Here is a 15,432-nt window from a genome sequence, read left to right on the forward strand (position 1 = left end):
CTTATTGCCAGTTCTTCGCCCAATCTGCTGCTACCATGGTAGCTCTACCGCAATGGATCCTCTTTATCTCAGTGGTGCTCTCAGTCGACAGGCCCACAAACAGGCCGGGTGGTGAGGCTCTCTGGTCGGGTGTGGGCCCAGGAACTCGTTCATAGCTATTGTCTATGCTCGCCAACACCTAGGTTTGTTTGGACACAATTGCTGTGCTTTTTAGCGGTCTTGGCTAATTGATTTTGTTTGGTTCTATAGCAGTATTAGGGTGTAGTAGATTTTATTAATTTGCATTCTAAGTCTATTTTTGAGTATTTTTAAGACTATGTCTTGGGCTGCTGGACTGAGGGAACTAGCAATAGGCAAATAATGTCGAACTCGCGGCTTTTTGCTCCTGAGAATCTCTTGGCATGTTCTTCATCTTATTACTGTATTGTGCCCTCGAATTTAATCCGCTGAATTAATTTGTTGTGCCGTCTATTGTTAGCCAAGTGTGAGAATAACAGCCGGATATTAATGAACTAACTGTCTACGATAAAACAAAGTAGAGAGAATAGAGATTAGTGGTCAAAAGTAGCCGGATTATCAAAAGTATGATTAGAGATAGTAAATGGTTCTGGGAAGGAATTATTTAAGGCCGGGGCCGGGGACAAGTCGCATCCGATGCCGGAAACTTTGGCAAGATTCCTTCTTAAAACCTACCGACCAACAAATAAAGAGAACCTACGAGTCCCTTTTTTTGACCACCTGCAGTTTGAGTCTTTCAAGTTTGAACAGATCTGATTGTAGTTTGGCATATCAAACAGTGGAATTAGGAGGAAAATTCTCTAGATAATTATTATTATTAATGCGGCAATTGATGGAACCCTAATAGACTTAATTTCCTGGAAGTTTTGAATCGAACTTAATTTTTCGAGGAAATTTGAGTAGGAAAGAACAAGAAATATTTACGAATTAGCATTAGCTTGCTTCTCGACTAACTTTCCAACCAAGCAAACTTCACGACGCGGCCAAAGTCAAGAGTCAAAAAGTTATTATCCTACCGATACTGTAACTTAACTAATCCAGAGTGCAAGATATAGAAGATATTGTCATATCAGCCGTTCACATACATATCAACGGCCAAGATACTATATATATATATATCAACTCAATTTTGTAATAGTTAGTCAATAAGATGATCGATCCATGCCTACTCACGTGGGCACCGTCCCCTAGCTCCCACCACGAGTTAACCGAATAGAAGGTAGTCACATACATATACATATATATATATATATATATATATATATAGGAGTGAGTCTAGTAGAGAAATATACACACAAACAGAGAGAGAGAGAGAGAGAGAGAGAGAGAGAGAGAGAGAGAGAGAGAGAGAGAGAGAGAGAGAGAGAGTTAACTAAGGAGATCGATCAAGCTAGTGAGGCAGAGTAGTGATCGAGTGATAGATATGGGTAAAGGGAGGGGTTGTGTGCTTGGTTTATGTGGGTTGAGGAAGAAGAGGTATGAAGAAGGTCATGAAGACGAAGCAAATATGCAGCAGAGAAAGGTTCGGCCGAGCGAGGACGACCGCAATAACTGGTACGGCGAGCCAGAAATAAATATTAAGGCCAAGAAGTTCATCGACAAAGTCCACCGAGAGATGAATCTAACCTAGCTAGCTACTTCATCTACTTACGTACAACCTAAACTATCCTCTCTCCATGTATGCCAGCGCCCAATATTGACAGATGTATGTAAACAACCTTCTTACATTGTTTTGCTTTTGGTTTTGCCCATTCGACTTCCCTTCTTTGTGTTCTTGTTTTTTTTTTCCCTTTTCTATTTTGTTCATGTTTCATCAAACGTAACAAGTTGTTAAATTAAAGTTCATATATATGAGCTACTGTCCAGTTTATACGTAGTTGGTGTAAGATCTAGACAGCAATAAAATAGTCTTACGGTTTTTTCAACAACAACAACAAAAAAAGGTCTTCCGGATTATAAATTAGTTGCCACATATCACATGGATGAAGCCCATCATCCTTGAGGAACATAAACTAATCGGGATAATTACTTTGTGATAAATAGCTGTAATTACACTGGATTATTTTTTTAAAAGAAAAAAGAGATTTGTCTCTCTCTTTGTATACTTTGAGATACGGATGGATGCAAAAGCATGAAAAAGAAGGTAGACAAAAAGCATTTTCGTGTCTTACGACCGACCACTTGGAAATTAAGCATGTGCTCGTCGTGCAACCTCATCTCTCGGATCTTGTCTAATCCTCTCTATTACTCCCATATGTTGCACTACTACTTTCCTACATTTCTCCATATATATAGATATATGCACAGAGAGACCAAGGGCAAGGGTGATCGAACGAATAATTAAGCTGCATAGATTTCGTCAGATCGATCGTTCTTGAGGCTATTGAGCTCATGTGTTCTTGGGTTCGCATCATCACCTCTCCCTCCTGAAAAGTTTGCAGAGTCTTCAATTCATCGAGAGAAAAGAAGTCCCAAACTGGTTAGTTACTAGCTTAATGTAATTTTGCGTATGCTAATTCTTTTAGCTACCTTGCTAGCTATTGCATGTTTACATGTTTACATGTTTACATGTATGTGGTCGTCCCAGGAAAAACTTATATAATTACATCTTCTCTACAATATTTTGATGCATTGCACGATCACCAGAGCTTGAAGCTTTATGGGGAGGTGATGGCATGTCCCTATGAGGATATCAGAGTAATGTGGTCAATCCTATACAAAACGAGTCTGAGGGATCATAGCACAAGATATATCGTGAGGTTTTGGTTTATTTTAATTGCATGGTTGCGTGACATGCGTATAGATTGTACGTGCATGCATGCCGTACGTAGGCCTTGTAAATTTAAAGGATATTATTGAGTGTGTTGTATCACATGTTCTTCAGAAGGTCAATACTGAGATCTAGGCAAAGAAATCATGAGAAGAGGAGTTACAGTTTCTTTCCCTTGCATTAAGTTCATACCATCCGGAATCGTAATTAATTATCAGAAGTCTTTCTATGCTCCAACTTGTTAATCATGCCATAGCTAGCTTTGTCTAATATTTTGCAGTCTTATGATATTTCCTTACAAAACCACAGATTCTTTTTCACATCGGCCAGGTTGCATCAGTCTCTAAAACTATTGACCTTGTCATTAATCCAACGGGAATTAAGGGCCCCTTCCGATGGGTTAACATATAATTAGAAAAGAATTTATTTCCATGAACCATTTATTTTTTTATGATTCATGTCATCTGTTATTCAATATTTACTTCTTTCTACTATTTTTTGTTAATATAACAGTTGCCCGGCTTTATTTCATCATGCATAAATTGTATGACCACGCAACCAAAAAATGTAGCCAGCTATAGAACATTAGCTTAGAGTAATACGAACCTCCTTGATCCTTATCAACTAAATTGCAACTTAAATGAATCTTGTAATAAAAAATAGTTATACAACATTAATATATTGTCTTGGATTTATCAATGGCACACATACTTCTTCATAAGATCATTAATTAATTGCTTCCGATATCTGAACAGATTCCTAGCTAGCAATTGATATCTGTAACAAATAAACACTTGCAAGTTTTGTTTGAGACAGATCTAGCAACATGTACAAAACACCGTGCCGGTATCACTTTCCATGTAAAATAGATGAATGAGATAAATTAACTGTTACTGTCAAGGCTAAATACTTTTTTTATGCATGGTATAAAGAGTAAACATTCATGTGAGATGTATAAAGGGTAAGAATTAACTGTTACCGTGAAGGTTAATCTTGAATGATGCGATCAACCTGTACCCGAGCGATACAGAAACAATTAATTGAATTAATTATTAGCTATAACATCAATTCAACAGATTGTTGCCAGGCGCCCCACTCAATATCCAATATTATATATGCACTTAATGACGCAAACATTCATCATATATATCTCTAGTTCTCTCTATATATCTATCTATATTTAGTCCAGAAAATATATTTATCGATAGCTTATTTTACAATAAGGGGGAAAAAAGGTCCAAAAGAAGACCCGACACATCCTAATTTAAGGAAAGGAACCTGCAGTAATGTGATCGATCAGTCACGTACATTTTATTCTGAAACTAACAGAAGAAAAGGAAATTAAAGGTCGACTAACTGAGAGTTAAAAATCTATTAACTCTAGTTCAAAGGAAGAATGGATCAAGCCATGGGTTAGCATTCTCCATGTAAGGCTGCATCGTCTCGTCCACTGCACCAACACTAGCGCTACCATTGCCACCATCGAACATCATGTTGCCGTTAGAGCAATTAGTCATGTGGATGAACCAGCCGCTTTGCCTCTGCAGCGCCTCCATGGCAGTCTCAAGAGGAGTCTTCTCCTTCACGCCGACAAACTCATGGGATTGCATGGCCATCTCCGCCGCCGCATGGGCCGATGCCATCTGCGCCTTGAGCAGCTCGATCCTCTCGTGCACCACCTTCGCCTTCATCTCGACCATCCATGCCAGGCTCGTTGCCTCCTCGATGCCCACGTCGTGAAGGCTCCTCCCTGCAAGGCCCTCGTACATAAGTAGCGTCGTCTCCAGCTCTCGGTTCTCCCGCTCCTGCTTCCGGAGCTGCTCCTGGATCTTCCCCACGCGCTGTCGAAGGAACCCTTCCTGGTTCATCATCTTCTTGCACTGCTCTATCTCCGGCATGCTCTTGAACCGCGAGAGGACACGCGTCGCCTCAGGAAGCGATGGCCACACCTCGGGATGCGGCTCCTGCGGCCCGTACACAATGACGCAGATCTTGACGTCACAGAGCGTTGCGAGCTCGCTAGCTTTCTTCATGAGCCCCCTCTTGCGCTTCTTGAATGTCGCCCTCCTCGTGGAATCGTTGGCGATCCATGCAAGCTTCACCTTCTTCCTAGCCATCAATTATCTAATCTAATCTAATCTAATGTAATCTCATATGATATATGGATGGTTGGTTATTCTTAATCGAGGAATAGGAGGCTTTGATGATTTTATAGAGCGAAAAGGAGATGGTACGTACGTGTAATTGCGGAGTGAACGGTAGGGATTGGAGATCAAGTCATTATAAGTTAATAAATCCTTGGTGGCCCGGATGATTCGATTTCCGATAGATGGGGCGGGCCGCGGGACTCGATTATTAATTATAAATTGATTAGGACAATCCATACCACTTTAATGATATAATTATATTGGTTAAGAAAACAATTGATTGGATTTTTGCATGCAGTCTATTATATATATATATATACACACACACACACACATCATATGGTGAGGGTTTTTGGCCAAGTAACTTAAATGTGGTGAATATATTAATTAATTTACTCCCTAGCAACAAACAGCGGGGCAATTAGATTTTCATGGATCACGTAAAAGTGAAGCATTACTACTTTCCGCTAATAATAAAGAGATAAGCAATATTATATGTGCGTAAATGTGCAATTCATCATCGGCGCAAATAGAACGTTTTGAATGTGGTTCGGGCAGCTAGCTACCTAGCCAGCTTATATATATATATATATATATATATATATATATATATAGTTAATTTAGAATGACAGCAACGGACCGGTAGGCCGTAGACCGTAGTGAATTAATCCGTATGCGAATTAGCTAATAAAAGGCGGCAAAAATATCAAGGCAATTAAGGCATCTCCAAAACACTATGATTCCTCACTTAATCTTGATGTATGTTAATTAAGAGACACACATTAGAGATGATACCTAACTAGTAGCTAAACGTGGACCGTATGCGGCCAAAAAGAATAGTATATATCCTTATTATCATCTTCTACTTACTTGTAGGATCCAAACTCGATCAATATGAATCGGCCGACCGGGTTGTTGTACTTGGTCAACGAAAATTATTGTAGGTTTAACGTTGACACTGCTGGCCTCCAGCCTCCAGCTAGCTAGCGAACTAACAGTCGGTCCAACTGGATGACTTGGGCTTCTAAAGACCACCAGGGCAAACTATTTATATCAAGACTTCACACTCCTAAGTAGAATAAGCTGTATACCATCAGTATATGGATGGAATTGGTCTTAATATAAGTTATATTACGTTATGTGTGTCGTTTAGATAGAGTGTTCCTCATATGAAAGGTTGCGTCGTGAGCTGTAAGTTTGGCGTGTGCTGGAATATAATTTCGGCACGTTGAAAACCAAAACTTCGAGAGGCAGACGGAGAGCATAGAATAAATCAAAGTCTACGATAAGTACAAGCAATAAGAGGAGATGCAGGCCTACATTTTCCATCTTCCTCTATCTTTTGCTGCATAGTCGTTAAATGTAATAGATGAACCTATGGTGCTCTCTGTCGACATTTCCACTATCTACCGACTATATATATATATATATAAGATCAGGAAAGGCTCTATGCTAACCACTCATTTGACTGGATTATCCATCGTCATATACGACATTCGATCCCATTAACAAATTATCCAATTGTTTCATTCATATATATATATATATATATATATATATATATATTAGCCAATATTTATTCTGCTGGGGACGCATTTATAGTGCAGACCAAACATTAGTTAATTCCACAAGAAACAGAAAGGTAAAACATTGACCTCACCTCAAGGACCCTTAACCCTTCCAACTTCTAATGCTTGCTTTGAATATTCGCTTCATCATAAACTACTCCGATGGCGTAATAAAGACGCTAATAATGGTAGTTTTTATTAGGAAATATTTTGAAGTTACGGCTATCCAGAACTCATGGATACCAACTGTCGGGATTAATTGTACTGATTTTTTGAAAAAAAAAAATCAGTTAAACAAAATTTACTTCTTTGCCAGCCAATGAAAGACTGGCAAGTGCATAGAATGCAAGAATGCAGCTTATTCTTGCTTCCTGGATTGCATTGGATCAGCTTCCATCAAATGCGCCTTTATTGTAGTTGCCATCACACCCTGATTACCGCGTGAGTTGGATCATATTCGTCGCGCGGTTCAAGATCAGTTTTGGTCAACAAGTGCACATCGGGACTAGTGGGTAAGTCGCCTAAACCGCACTCAATCTTATCTACAATCTTTGAATACTAATCCTGGAATATATATTTCTCTTTCTTTCTTTCTTTCTTCTTTTTTTTTAAAAAAAAAGAGGAAAAAGAAATTTTTTAATCTAGACTGTCTGAAATGGTCAACTCACAACTCCAATTGTCTTAGATTTGACCAGTGGGTATGGTTAAGTTTAATTACATGGATGCGCACCAGCATATAAGTAAACACCCAGCTAGCTCCCATGAAGCACCCCAAGTCATCCAATCCATCCCATTTGACCATGGCTGTCGCCCTTTCCTCTCTATTCTTCTTCTTCTTCTTCTTCTTCTTCTTCTTTGTACTCCTCTCCTCCGTTGCGGAGGCCCGTTATGGCTCCTACGGTTACCCAATCTCATCAATAGTTTCCGAGCAGCTCTTCAATTCTATTTTCCTTCACAAAGATGACAGTGCTTGCCCTGGTAAAGGATTCTACAACTACTCCTCCTTCGTCCAGGCCACTCGATGCTTCCCACAGTTCGGCAACACTGGCGACTTGGATACTCGCAAGCGTGAGATCGCAGCATTCCTCGCTCAAATCTCTCACGAGACCACAGGTGTGTGTGTGTGTGGGTGTGTGTATTCAATTACATTTCGGAACTACGTACGTATATACGTAGACAACATAGAGCTTAGTTTCTTGTATATATAATTGAATTAAGTTACTTAATGATAATACGTGAAGAAACGTGCGCATATTAATTTCCTTATTTCAGGAGGGTGGGCAACTGCGCCTGATGGACCTTATGCGTGGGGTCTATGCTTCAAGGAAGAGGTGAACCCACAGAGTGACTACTGCGACTCCACTAACAAGAAATGGCCTTGTTATCCCGGCAAGACCTACCACGGAAGAGGACCCATCCAACTCTCATGGTAATCACTAATTACGTACACAAGGGATCGATCGAAGAGTTTTTCTTTTCTTTTCTTTTCTTTTTTATAACTTGCCTATAGCGAGTATATATATATATATATATATATAAGAAGAAGAAGAAGAAGAAGAGAAGAAACATGTTAAAATGTATATATGTACTTGTGATCGATCAGGAACTTCAACTATGGGCCGGCGGGGAAGGCGTTGGGGTTTGATGGTCTGAGGAATCCGGAAATAGTAGCGAATGATTCGGTGATTTCATTCAAGACGGCGCTGTGGTTCTGGATGACGACGCAGAAGCCGAAGCCATCGTGCCACGACGTAATGGTGGGCCTCTACAAGCCCACAGCTGCCGACATCCAGGCCAACCGGACCGCCGGGTTTGGGCTCGTCACTAACATAATCAATGGTGGGCTCGAGTGCGGGATCCCCAACGATAGCCGTGTCAACGACCGGATCGGTTTTTACAAGAGATACGCCCAGATCTTTAACGTGGATGTTGGCCCTAACCTAGATTGCGCCAATCAAAAGTCCTATTAGATGCATGCCAATTTATTTGTTTATTTGTTGCCATAACTTACTTACGCATCATTTCCTTTCTTAATCCTCTACTGCATGTTGTTGCTTAAACTAGTCAGGCAACTAATAATAACAGCCTTTCCAATTGATAAGATTCTAATTGTAATGTACTTGATCCATTAGAAAATAAAAGTCTTGTCTTCTCTCTCTCTCTCTCTCTCTCTCTCTCCTCTCTCTCTCTCTCTCCGTATCTTATTTATTGCTTTTCCTGCTCATCGTGTTAGTTGATTAGCATCTTTCATTGATTTATTCCAAGACGGAAATTAATCTATCACTGTTCATATAGCAGCACCCGACAAGGGGGCATAAGAAGATCTATGTACTATAAGCATACAAGTGTACATTTATCTGGCATAAGTTTGGCACGAGCTAGCTAACAAGATTAACTAAAGCAGTTTGAACTTCTTCGCTGGAACGTGTGAATGCCTATTAATGAGCGTCGGCAGGCAACTCCCTCCCTACAGTGAATGAGCATTAAAATAAAAATAAATAAATAATAGCGCACTTCGATTTAATTATTTTTCTTTGTACTATACTTTTAATTTTCCCCTTGTGACGGAAAGACTTTTGCCAACATATAGAACATCAGTAAGTCTATTATTATCGATCACTTGCGTGGAAGCACAGCACATGCTTCTCTGGGAGATTGTACTACCACTTCGGTATTATGGATATTAGCTTATGGTATTATATATGATTATCCTGCTTGTGGTCTCAAAACATGCATAGTTTATATATGGATTGTTTAATTGGAGTACCCTTTAATTTATTAATTAGTTCCCTCGGTTTTCAGTTAAGTTTTTTTTTTTTTTTTTTTAGCATCCCTTTGAATCTGAACTGACGAGTTGATTTAACAGGTTACTTCTACTAATGATGTGGTGGAAAATAAATTAAGGAAAGGAACACCTACCTTTTCTGTTGCAAATCTAATGGCATCAATTTATTGAGGTCAAAACTCATGATCGTTAGGAATTAATAACTGAAAGCAGCTCAGACTCATATACAAATGCTTCTTTCCACCGACAAACTAAAAACACTTCTTCCGTTACTAACAAGATCGACTACATTGAAACTGGCTTCCAGATCATGATTAAAAATTAATATTCAGTTGCGAAGAAACCCAAATTTATGTAACAGAAACATAAGATATTGTTCAAAACAACCGATGGAACACCCTCAAACCTCAAAGGAAAAGAGAAAAGAAGAGAACAAATCAACCCATTAACCAATCGAGATTGGATATCACAACTGTGCCTGTATTAGATTTATTTGGTGATGGCATAAATGGCGTAGATGATACCGGGTAAATACCCTAAGAAGGTCAGCAACAAGCAGATCCAGAACTCCACCTGCTCAATACACAAGAAGAAAGAAAATTATATATTAGTCTCTCATGCATGTCGCACCTTGAAATTTCCTACATAGAGCCACCTTATTTTCTTTCTTGGATATCCTAACAAGATCAATCATATTGCAGTTGCGTATCTCTAGGTTTAACCCACCTATATAAGTAAACATATAGAAATTGATACCTGGCAACCGAACTTGAGGAAGACGCCAAGGGGTGGCAGGATGATTGCGAGAAGGATATCTATGCAGTTGGCTGTCCCTTCGTCCGCCATTTAATTAAGTTATTAATTAGCCTCTTAAGATAGAGCTCAGCTGGATGGTAGAGGAGATGTGGGAGATGGAGGAAGATAAGCTATGAATTAAGGCGAATGATCTGAGGAGACGCTTAGATCTCTTCTCTTCCTCTTCCTCTTTTATATAGAGAGGATTTGATGGAGTTCGATCGCGTAGTTAAGGGGCTGGGGGTGGGGTAGGGACGGCAGAATCATAACGTAATAAAGATATACCAGCTAGCTTGTCCAATTGTCATTTGTCTTTGGGGTTGCTTCGCTGTATAGATTCGACGCACAGCTACTACGATTGCCGACATAGATGATAGATATAGACTCTCGTTATATATCTGCTCATGAGATCACTGTTTCGGAAGGAATCCATAAAATTCCTTTTTATTGGCTTAAAGAGGAGAATTTTCTCTTAAATTATTAGATGATCAAAAGGAGAAAAAGGAAAAGGCCGGGTCAGTCCGTAGCTACTATTGCCATTCTTACTTAATATACATGATAATGTTGTAGACTTGTAATTGGAGATGGAAGTAGTTTCTATGGGGTCAGTCAGTCTCACGTCGATCCATACTGCTAGCTAGCTCCGAGATGGAATCTGACTGCTATTTTTACTTTAACTTGAAGGTTCGGGGACTAAAAGGCAACTTTTGAGATCGACCACCATTAGCCTTGGGGACCGAAAGAATGAAAGAACAAGATAAATTTTTTTTTTTCTTTTTTTTTTTTGAAAAAAAAAAAAGTAGTAGTATGCAACTATGCATAATGTGTTTGTGACTGACTGTGTGTGCTGTTTTCTTTTTCTTTCTTTTATTTTTGGTTGTTGTTGAGAAAATGCATAACAATTGGCGTAAATCATATCGGAGATCAACTAATGATATAGTAGGTAGCACGGTGCCTTCTGTTTCAAGCATCTCCGCTTTCCACTCCTTTTACGATAAATGTTATGATTAATAAATATTGGTGGCCTGGTGCCCCTCAATATTCTATTATTGCTGACTAAAAAGTAACGCCTTTTTCTTTTCTTTTCTTTTCTTTTTTTCACGTGTAAGAGGCATGCATATTGGATTCGGATTACACGCTTATGGCTTCTTCAACCACATGGAATTAGAATTAGAGTTATAATTATAATTAGAATTGGACTTAGTTGGGAATAATCTCAAGTTTGCGTGGCTTCTTCCAGAGGATGCAGGCAGGACCATTCATAAATAAAAAGCTAGCGGCTATCAAGGCCTATGCCTGGGTCTTGTACTATTATTATGTTATCTTTGATGATTGTATTGATATTTGTAGGCCTACATGAGATAGTGGACTTGTTGATGGAACTCGCTCTAAATTACCTCACACCGCCTAATGAAGTAAATCGAACCTTCACCCACCCTTTTCCAAGGTTAATTCTCTCCATATAAACTTGTCTCGTATACTATATACTATACTATATATGGATGCTTTCATTGTTCATTGTGCCAACAGCTTATATCACTCTTTACTTTCTCTCTTAAATAAAATTTCTATGTGCCTGCATGCCTGTTTTATCTGAGACCAAAAATAACCCAATATGTCAACTGTTTACTTTGGTATCATTAGTTAACCGAAACGTAAAAGAAATTTAAAAAAAATTAAAAAAAAAAAGTTTACTGAAATGCACATGACATGTTTCGGAAAGGGTTAGCCAATAGCTGTGATCCCACTAAGTAGAAAATAATAATAATAATTCTTTAAGTCTCTATTGGACGGGGATCGCATATGTCATTTTCCTTTTAATTACATCTAAGGATCGATGAAAGTTGGCAATGTACGTTGATTTGCATCTCTTCATCTTCTTTTCAACTAAGCATGAAATGCCTGCTTGCACAATATGAGTCTCAGAGATTCTGATATGGGGAGAAGGGCATTTGCATCCAAATTCAATTCACATATTTGGTATATGTATGCTTGATTTTGTTTTCTTTCTTTCTTCGAACAGACACGTACAATAGAAGGTAAATACTGCTACGCCACCATTTTACTTCTTCCAATGGATACCTTTGGCCGCTTGATTTTAACATATATGGATCATGCAGATGGTGGTTGTTGTTCATAATTTACTTTTGTGTTTTTTTTAAGTTGTAACAAATATAACAACCTTTCTCAAGCTTTCATTTGCATTAACTTGACTACGGTTCTCTACATTAAGCACATAATTAAGGATCGGAAGAAACTAACGTACTTCTTGTTGCCACAAACTTCAATAACTTTTACTTTAAAATATATAGAGAAGAATGAATTCCATATGTATCTATTAACTATTTCCCCAAATAAAGAAAATAAAAATAAAGAAAGGGATATATAGATATACTTTCTAAACTACTCATCTTCTGTTGTTGTTTTTTTCTTTTTTTATTGAGAAAAATTAAAATCAACAAAAGTGATAAATTGCATTACATTTATATTAAGTTGCTTTAGGACTGGTTGGCCATAACTTGCAGCAGTTAAGAAACTAAATTGAGCATGCATCTCTTATTTTAGCTCCAATTAACACTTAACACCGAGACGTACTCCTTAGACACTCAAAACAGTGATAATGCTTAATCTTTGATTTCTGTAGCTACTAACAATATTTTTTTCCCACAAAAATGCTATAAGTATATCGAGTAGAATTAGTGTAGGTCATCTGCTGAAGCAGTCGGGCCTTTTGGACTTTGGAGGACCATTTAGAGAAGGAACCACATGCAGTGACCTATTTACAACTCTAAAAATTCCTTATAATTAATGCAAAGGAACATGTTGGAGTGCATATATATATATATATATATATATATATATATATATATATATATATATATATATATTCACTAGCTTCATATATACCTTTTCTTTATTTCTATCCCCATTGGGTTTTTGTGATAATGGTACATGTTTCTATCTTCCATAGCTAGCTAATTAACTGTACAAAGTAGTAACCAAAAGGCTATAAGGTACGTATTTAATTTGGAGTTTCTCCAAACGCTCTTAATACTAAACCTAACAAACAAAACTGGAGCTAGCGGAAGAAAATACATGACTAGCATTTATCAGCCCTGATGATCTTCAATCTCTTGACAGTAGTCAAGAACAGCCTGTAAATTAAAAAGAGAAAAGGGGAAAAGAAAAGATTAATTAGAAATTAATATGAAAGCACGCAGCTAGCTGATCAAGAGCATGAGAAAGGAGATACAAAAAAAGAAACAAGGAGATCAAATGAAAGGCGCAAGTGGGACAAAAAGCTAGCTAATTGATAGAAATCATACTCCCATGGTACATCTCCAACCATCATCCAGTCTCCTTCCTTGTCTTCATAAGTCAACACATAAGTGCTCTTCCTGGGGGACTTGTGCTCCATATCATAAGGGTCTGGTTGGAGTATTCAAGAAGCCAGTATATATTTAGATGTAACAGAGAGCTAGGGCTAAGCAGGTGGGTTAATGTCGTTGCTAGTTATAAGCTTAGGATTAATGTGAAGCAGAGATGAATAAGTAGCTTGGTTTTGTGAAGGACTTACATGTAATAGTGGTCCTGAACATGCGGCAGAGTGTCTTGATTAGGCCATCGTAGCCGCAATGCGCAAATAGATCGAGTTTCCTACCAATTGGAATTCCCTCCATATAGACCTTCACATAGAATGTTTGGTGGACTTGCTTTGCTTTCTCCACCAGCGTGCTCCTAAGAAGCGGTTTGATTGGTGGCCAATCAGTTGGTTGGTTCCTAATGCCCAATACCAATTAAGAATAGTGACAAAACCAAAAGATAGAAAAGTTAATTAAATAGCTAGACTTAGATACAAGAGGTGGATAACTTATTTAGTTAGAATAGAAATGTGTTTCTCTGTAAAACCCAATTTGAAGAGCAGGACTGGTCCATTGGATTCAACAAAGAGAAAGGGGGTTGGAAAGAGCAGATATATCAGCTGACTCGGATTAAAATTAAATTAATTTGATTCAAAAGGAGGAGCTCAAAACAATGCTTAATTACGATTTTCGGATTAATGCTTTTAGAGAGAATATCTCTAGAGGAAATAATGCAGGAAAAGAAACAAAAGTAACAGATATGTATACTGCGCAAATTAACCTTGAATCACAAGCGCTGCTCTGCAGAGAGAAGGTTGATAGGCTGAGCCCGAGTCTGAGATCTGTGCTCGAGTCTCTTCTTCTTGGCTGAGATAGAGAAGAAGAAGAGGTTGTGGAGAGAGCAGGGTGGCTGCTGCTGTCTATAGAAGATGTAGGAGATTCACGCTTTCCTCCCATTAGAGATCGAGAAAGAGAGATGTGGGGGTGGCGATCGTGTTTCCTAGCTATAAAAGTTTAGGTAGGAGCAAGGAATGCTAATAAATTAATGAGATGTAACAGAGAAGACAAATCAAGGAATGATAGTTGTATATATAACTTTGTTTGGAGCAAGCAGACCGGTAGGAAGAGGTTTAACTGTCTACTGTTAAATTGTTCTGCTGCATGCATGGACACGTGGAAGTAGGCAAAAATATATGGGATGGTCTTCTTCGCCTGGTTAGCCTATCTATAATATATAATTGAATGAAGTCGATCCTAAATTCCATAAATTAATTAAAGCACAAAGGCCTTCTCGGACGATGAACCTGCAGTTCCATCCATGGAATAATGTGCGGTGCCGGTGCATGCCCACCACTAATAAGATCTTTTCTCAAGACTAGCTACTTTAGAGTTCATACCATATATTTTCTGTAGGTTAATTATAGAGTCATTTTATATATTGCAACGACTTAGTTTTTATTAATCAGATCTTTAATCTTCCCAATTAATAGTTAATTACATCAATCCTTTTTATTTTGAAACTTGGTTTATTAATTAAACACAAAGATCCCATAAAAACAATATTTAAAGCACTTACATCACAGACATGTATACAACACCTCTATATATGGAGCCAATTCTCAGGGGAGCTAGAGGGAGGGCTCCTTAATTAGTTTTCATCACATTACATTATCCATGATCGATCATGTAAATTAACTTTGGATAGCATTGCAAGTTCTGCCTAGTCTTACGGAGAAGTCTTTGCAGCAGCGCAGCAGCAGCATCTGTGACTATGACAGTCCAACCACTTTGCCTTCCAACTTAATCCATGCTTGTCTTTGGAGAGCCAAATTGGTCTGGTAAAGTGGCATTATTGTATCCACTCTGGGAACTGGCTCAAAAGACCAAACAATAACAGCAGTCTTTTCATGCAAGAGATAAGTAGGAAAAGCAAATTTCCATTGACAAGGTAGACAATCTACCACCTTCCTTGTTCTTTGGTTTCTTC

At 38.4% G+C, this 15,432-nt stretch overlaps 3 protein-coding genes and 1 long non-coding RNA gene across 4 annotated transcripts; 1 reads left to right on the top strand and 3 right to left on the bottom strand.

The window, feature by feature from the left end:
- Nucleotides 1–4,173: 4,173 nt before the first annotated feature.
- Nucleotides 4,174–4,905, bottom strand: LOC140782005 (agamous-like MADS-box protein AGL80). The gene has a single exon (XM_073128319.1). The coding sequence runs from the start codon at nucleotides 4,903–4,905 to the stop codon at nucleotides 4,174–4,176; it is 732 nt and encodes a 243-aa protein (XP_072984420.1).
- A 2,310-nt stretch (nucleotides 4,906–7,215) lies between these two features.
- On the top strand, nucleotides 7,216–8,659 carry LOC140780998 (chitinase 10-like). The gene is made up of 3 exons (XM_073126744.1): nucleotides 7,216–7,616; nucleotides 7,776–7,932; nucleotides 8,107–8,659. The coding sequence occupies exons 1-3, from the start codon at nucleotides 7,265–7,267 to the stop codon at nucleotides 8,471–8,473; spliced, it is 876 nt and encodes a 291-aa protein (XP_072982845.1). The 5' UTR covers nucleotides 7,216–7,264; the 3' UTR covers nucleotides 8,474–8,659.
- Nucleotides 8,660–9,484: 825 nt separating this feature from the next.
- Nucleotides 9,485–10,508, bottom strand: LOC140782187 (uncharacterized). The gene is made up of 2 exons (XR_012107822.1): nucleotides 10,045–10,508; nucleotides 9,485–9,861 (listed from the first exon to the last, which is right to left on the bottom strand). It is a non-coding gene; the product is annotated as an uncharacterized lncRNA (long non-coding RNA).
- Nucleotides 10,509–12,979: 2,471 nt separating this feature from the next.
- LOC140782262 (auxin-responsive protein IAA4-like) lies at nucleotides 12,980–14,600 on the bottom strand. The gene is made up of 4 exons (XM_073128744.1): nucleotides 14,227–14,600; nucleotides 13,661–13,863; nucleotides 13,410–13,512; nucleotides 12,980–13,238 (listed from the first exon to the last, which is right to left on the bottom strand). The coding sequence occupies exons 1-4, from the start codon at nucleotides 14,400–14,402 to the stop codon at nucleotides 13,184–13,186; spliced, it is 537 nt and encodes a 178-aa protein (XP_072984845.1). The 5' UTR covers nucleotides 14,403–14,600; the 3' UTR covers nucleotides 12,980–13,183.
- Nucleotides 14,601–15,432: the final 832 nt, after the last annotated feature.

This window comes from Typha latifolia, chromosome 2 (genome assembly GCF_019914945.1).
Source record: "Typha latifolia isolate L0001 chromosome 2, TyphaL0001v2, whole genome shotgun sequence".
Taxonomy (NCBI): domain Eukaryota; kingdom Viridiplantae; phylum Streptophyta; class Magnoliopsida; order Poales; family Typhaceae; genus Typha; species Typha latifolia.

Coding starts and splice junctions, on each gene's coding strand:
- LOC140780998 (XM_073126744.1), top strand. CDS start 7,265: ATGAAGCACCCCAAGTCATCCAATCCATCCCATTTGACCATGGCTGTC. Junction 7,617..7,775: donor AATCTCTCACGAGACCACAG/GTGTGTGTGTGT, acceptor TCCTTATTTCAG/GAGGGTGGGCAACTGCGCCT. Junction 7,933..8,106: donor GGACCCATCCAACTCTCATG/GTAATCACTAAT, acceptor GTGATCGATCAG/GAACTTCAACTATGGGCCGG.
- LOC140782005 (XM_073128319.1), bottom strand. CDS start 4,905: ATGGCTAGGAAGAAGGTGAAGCTTGCATGGATCGCCAACGATTCCACG.
- LOC140782262 (XM_073128744.1), bottom strand. CDS start 14,402: ATGGGAGGAAAGCGTGAATCTCCTACATCTTCTATAGACAGCAGCAGC. Junction 13,864..14,226: donor AGCAGCGCTTGTGATTCAAG/GTTAATTTGCGC, acceptor ATTGGGCATTAG/GAACCAACCAACTGATTGGC. Junction 13,513..13,660: donor GTTCAGGACCACTATTACAT/GTAAGTCCTTCA, acceptor TACTCCAACCAG/ACCCTTATGATATGGAGCAC.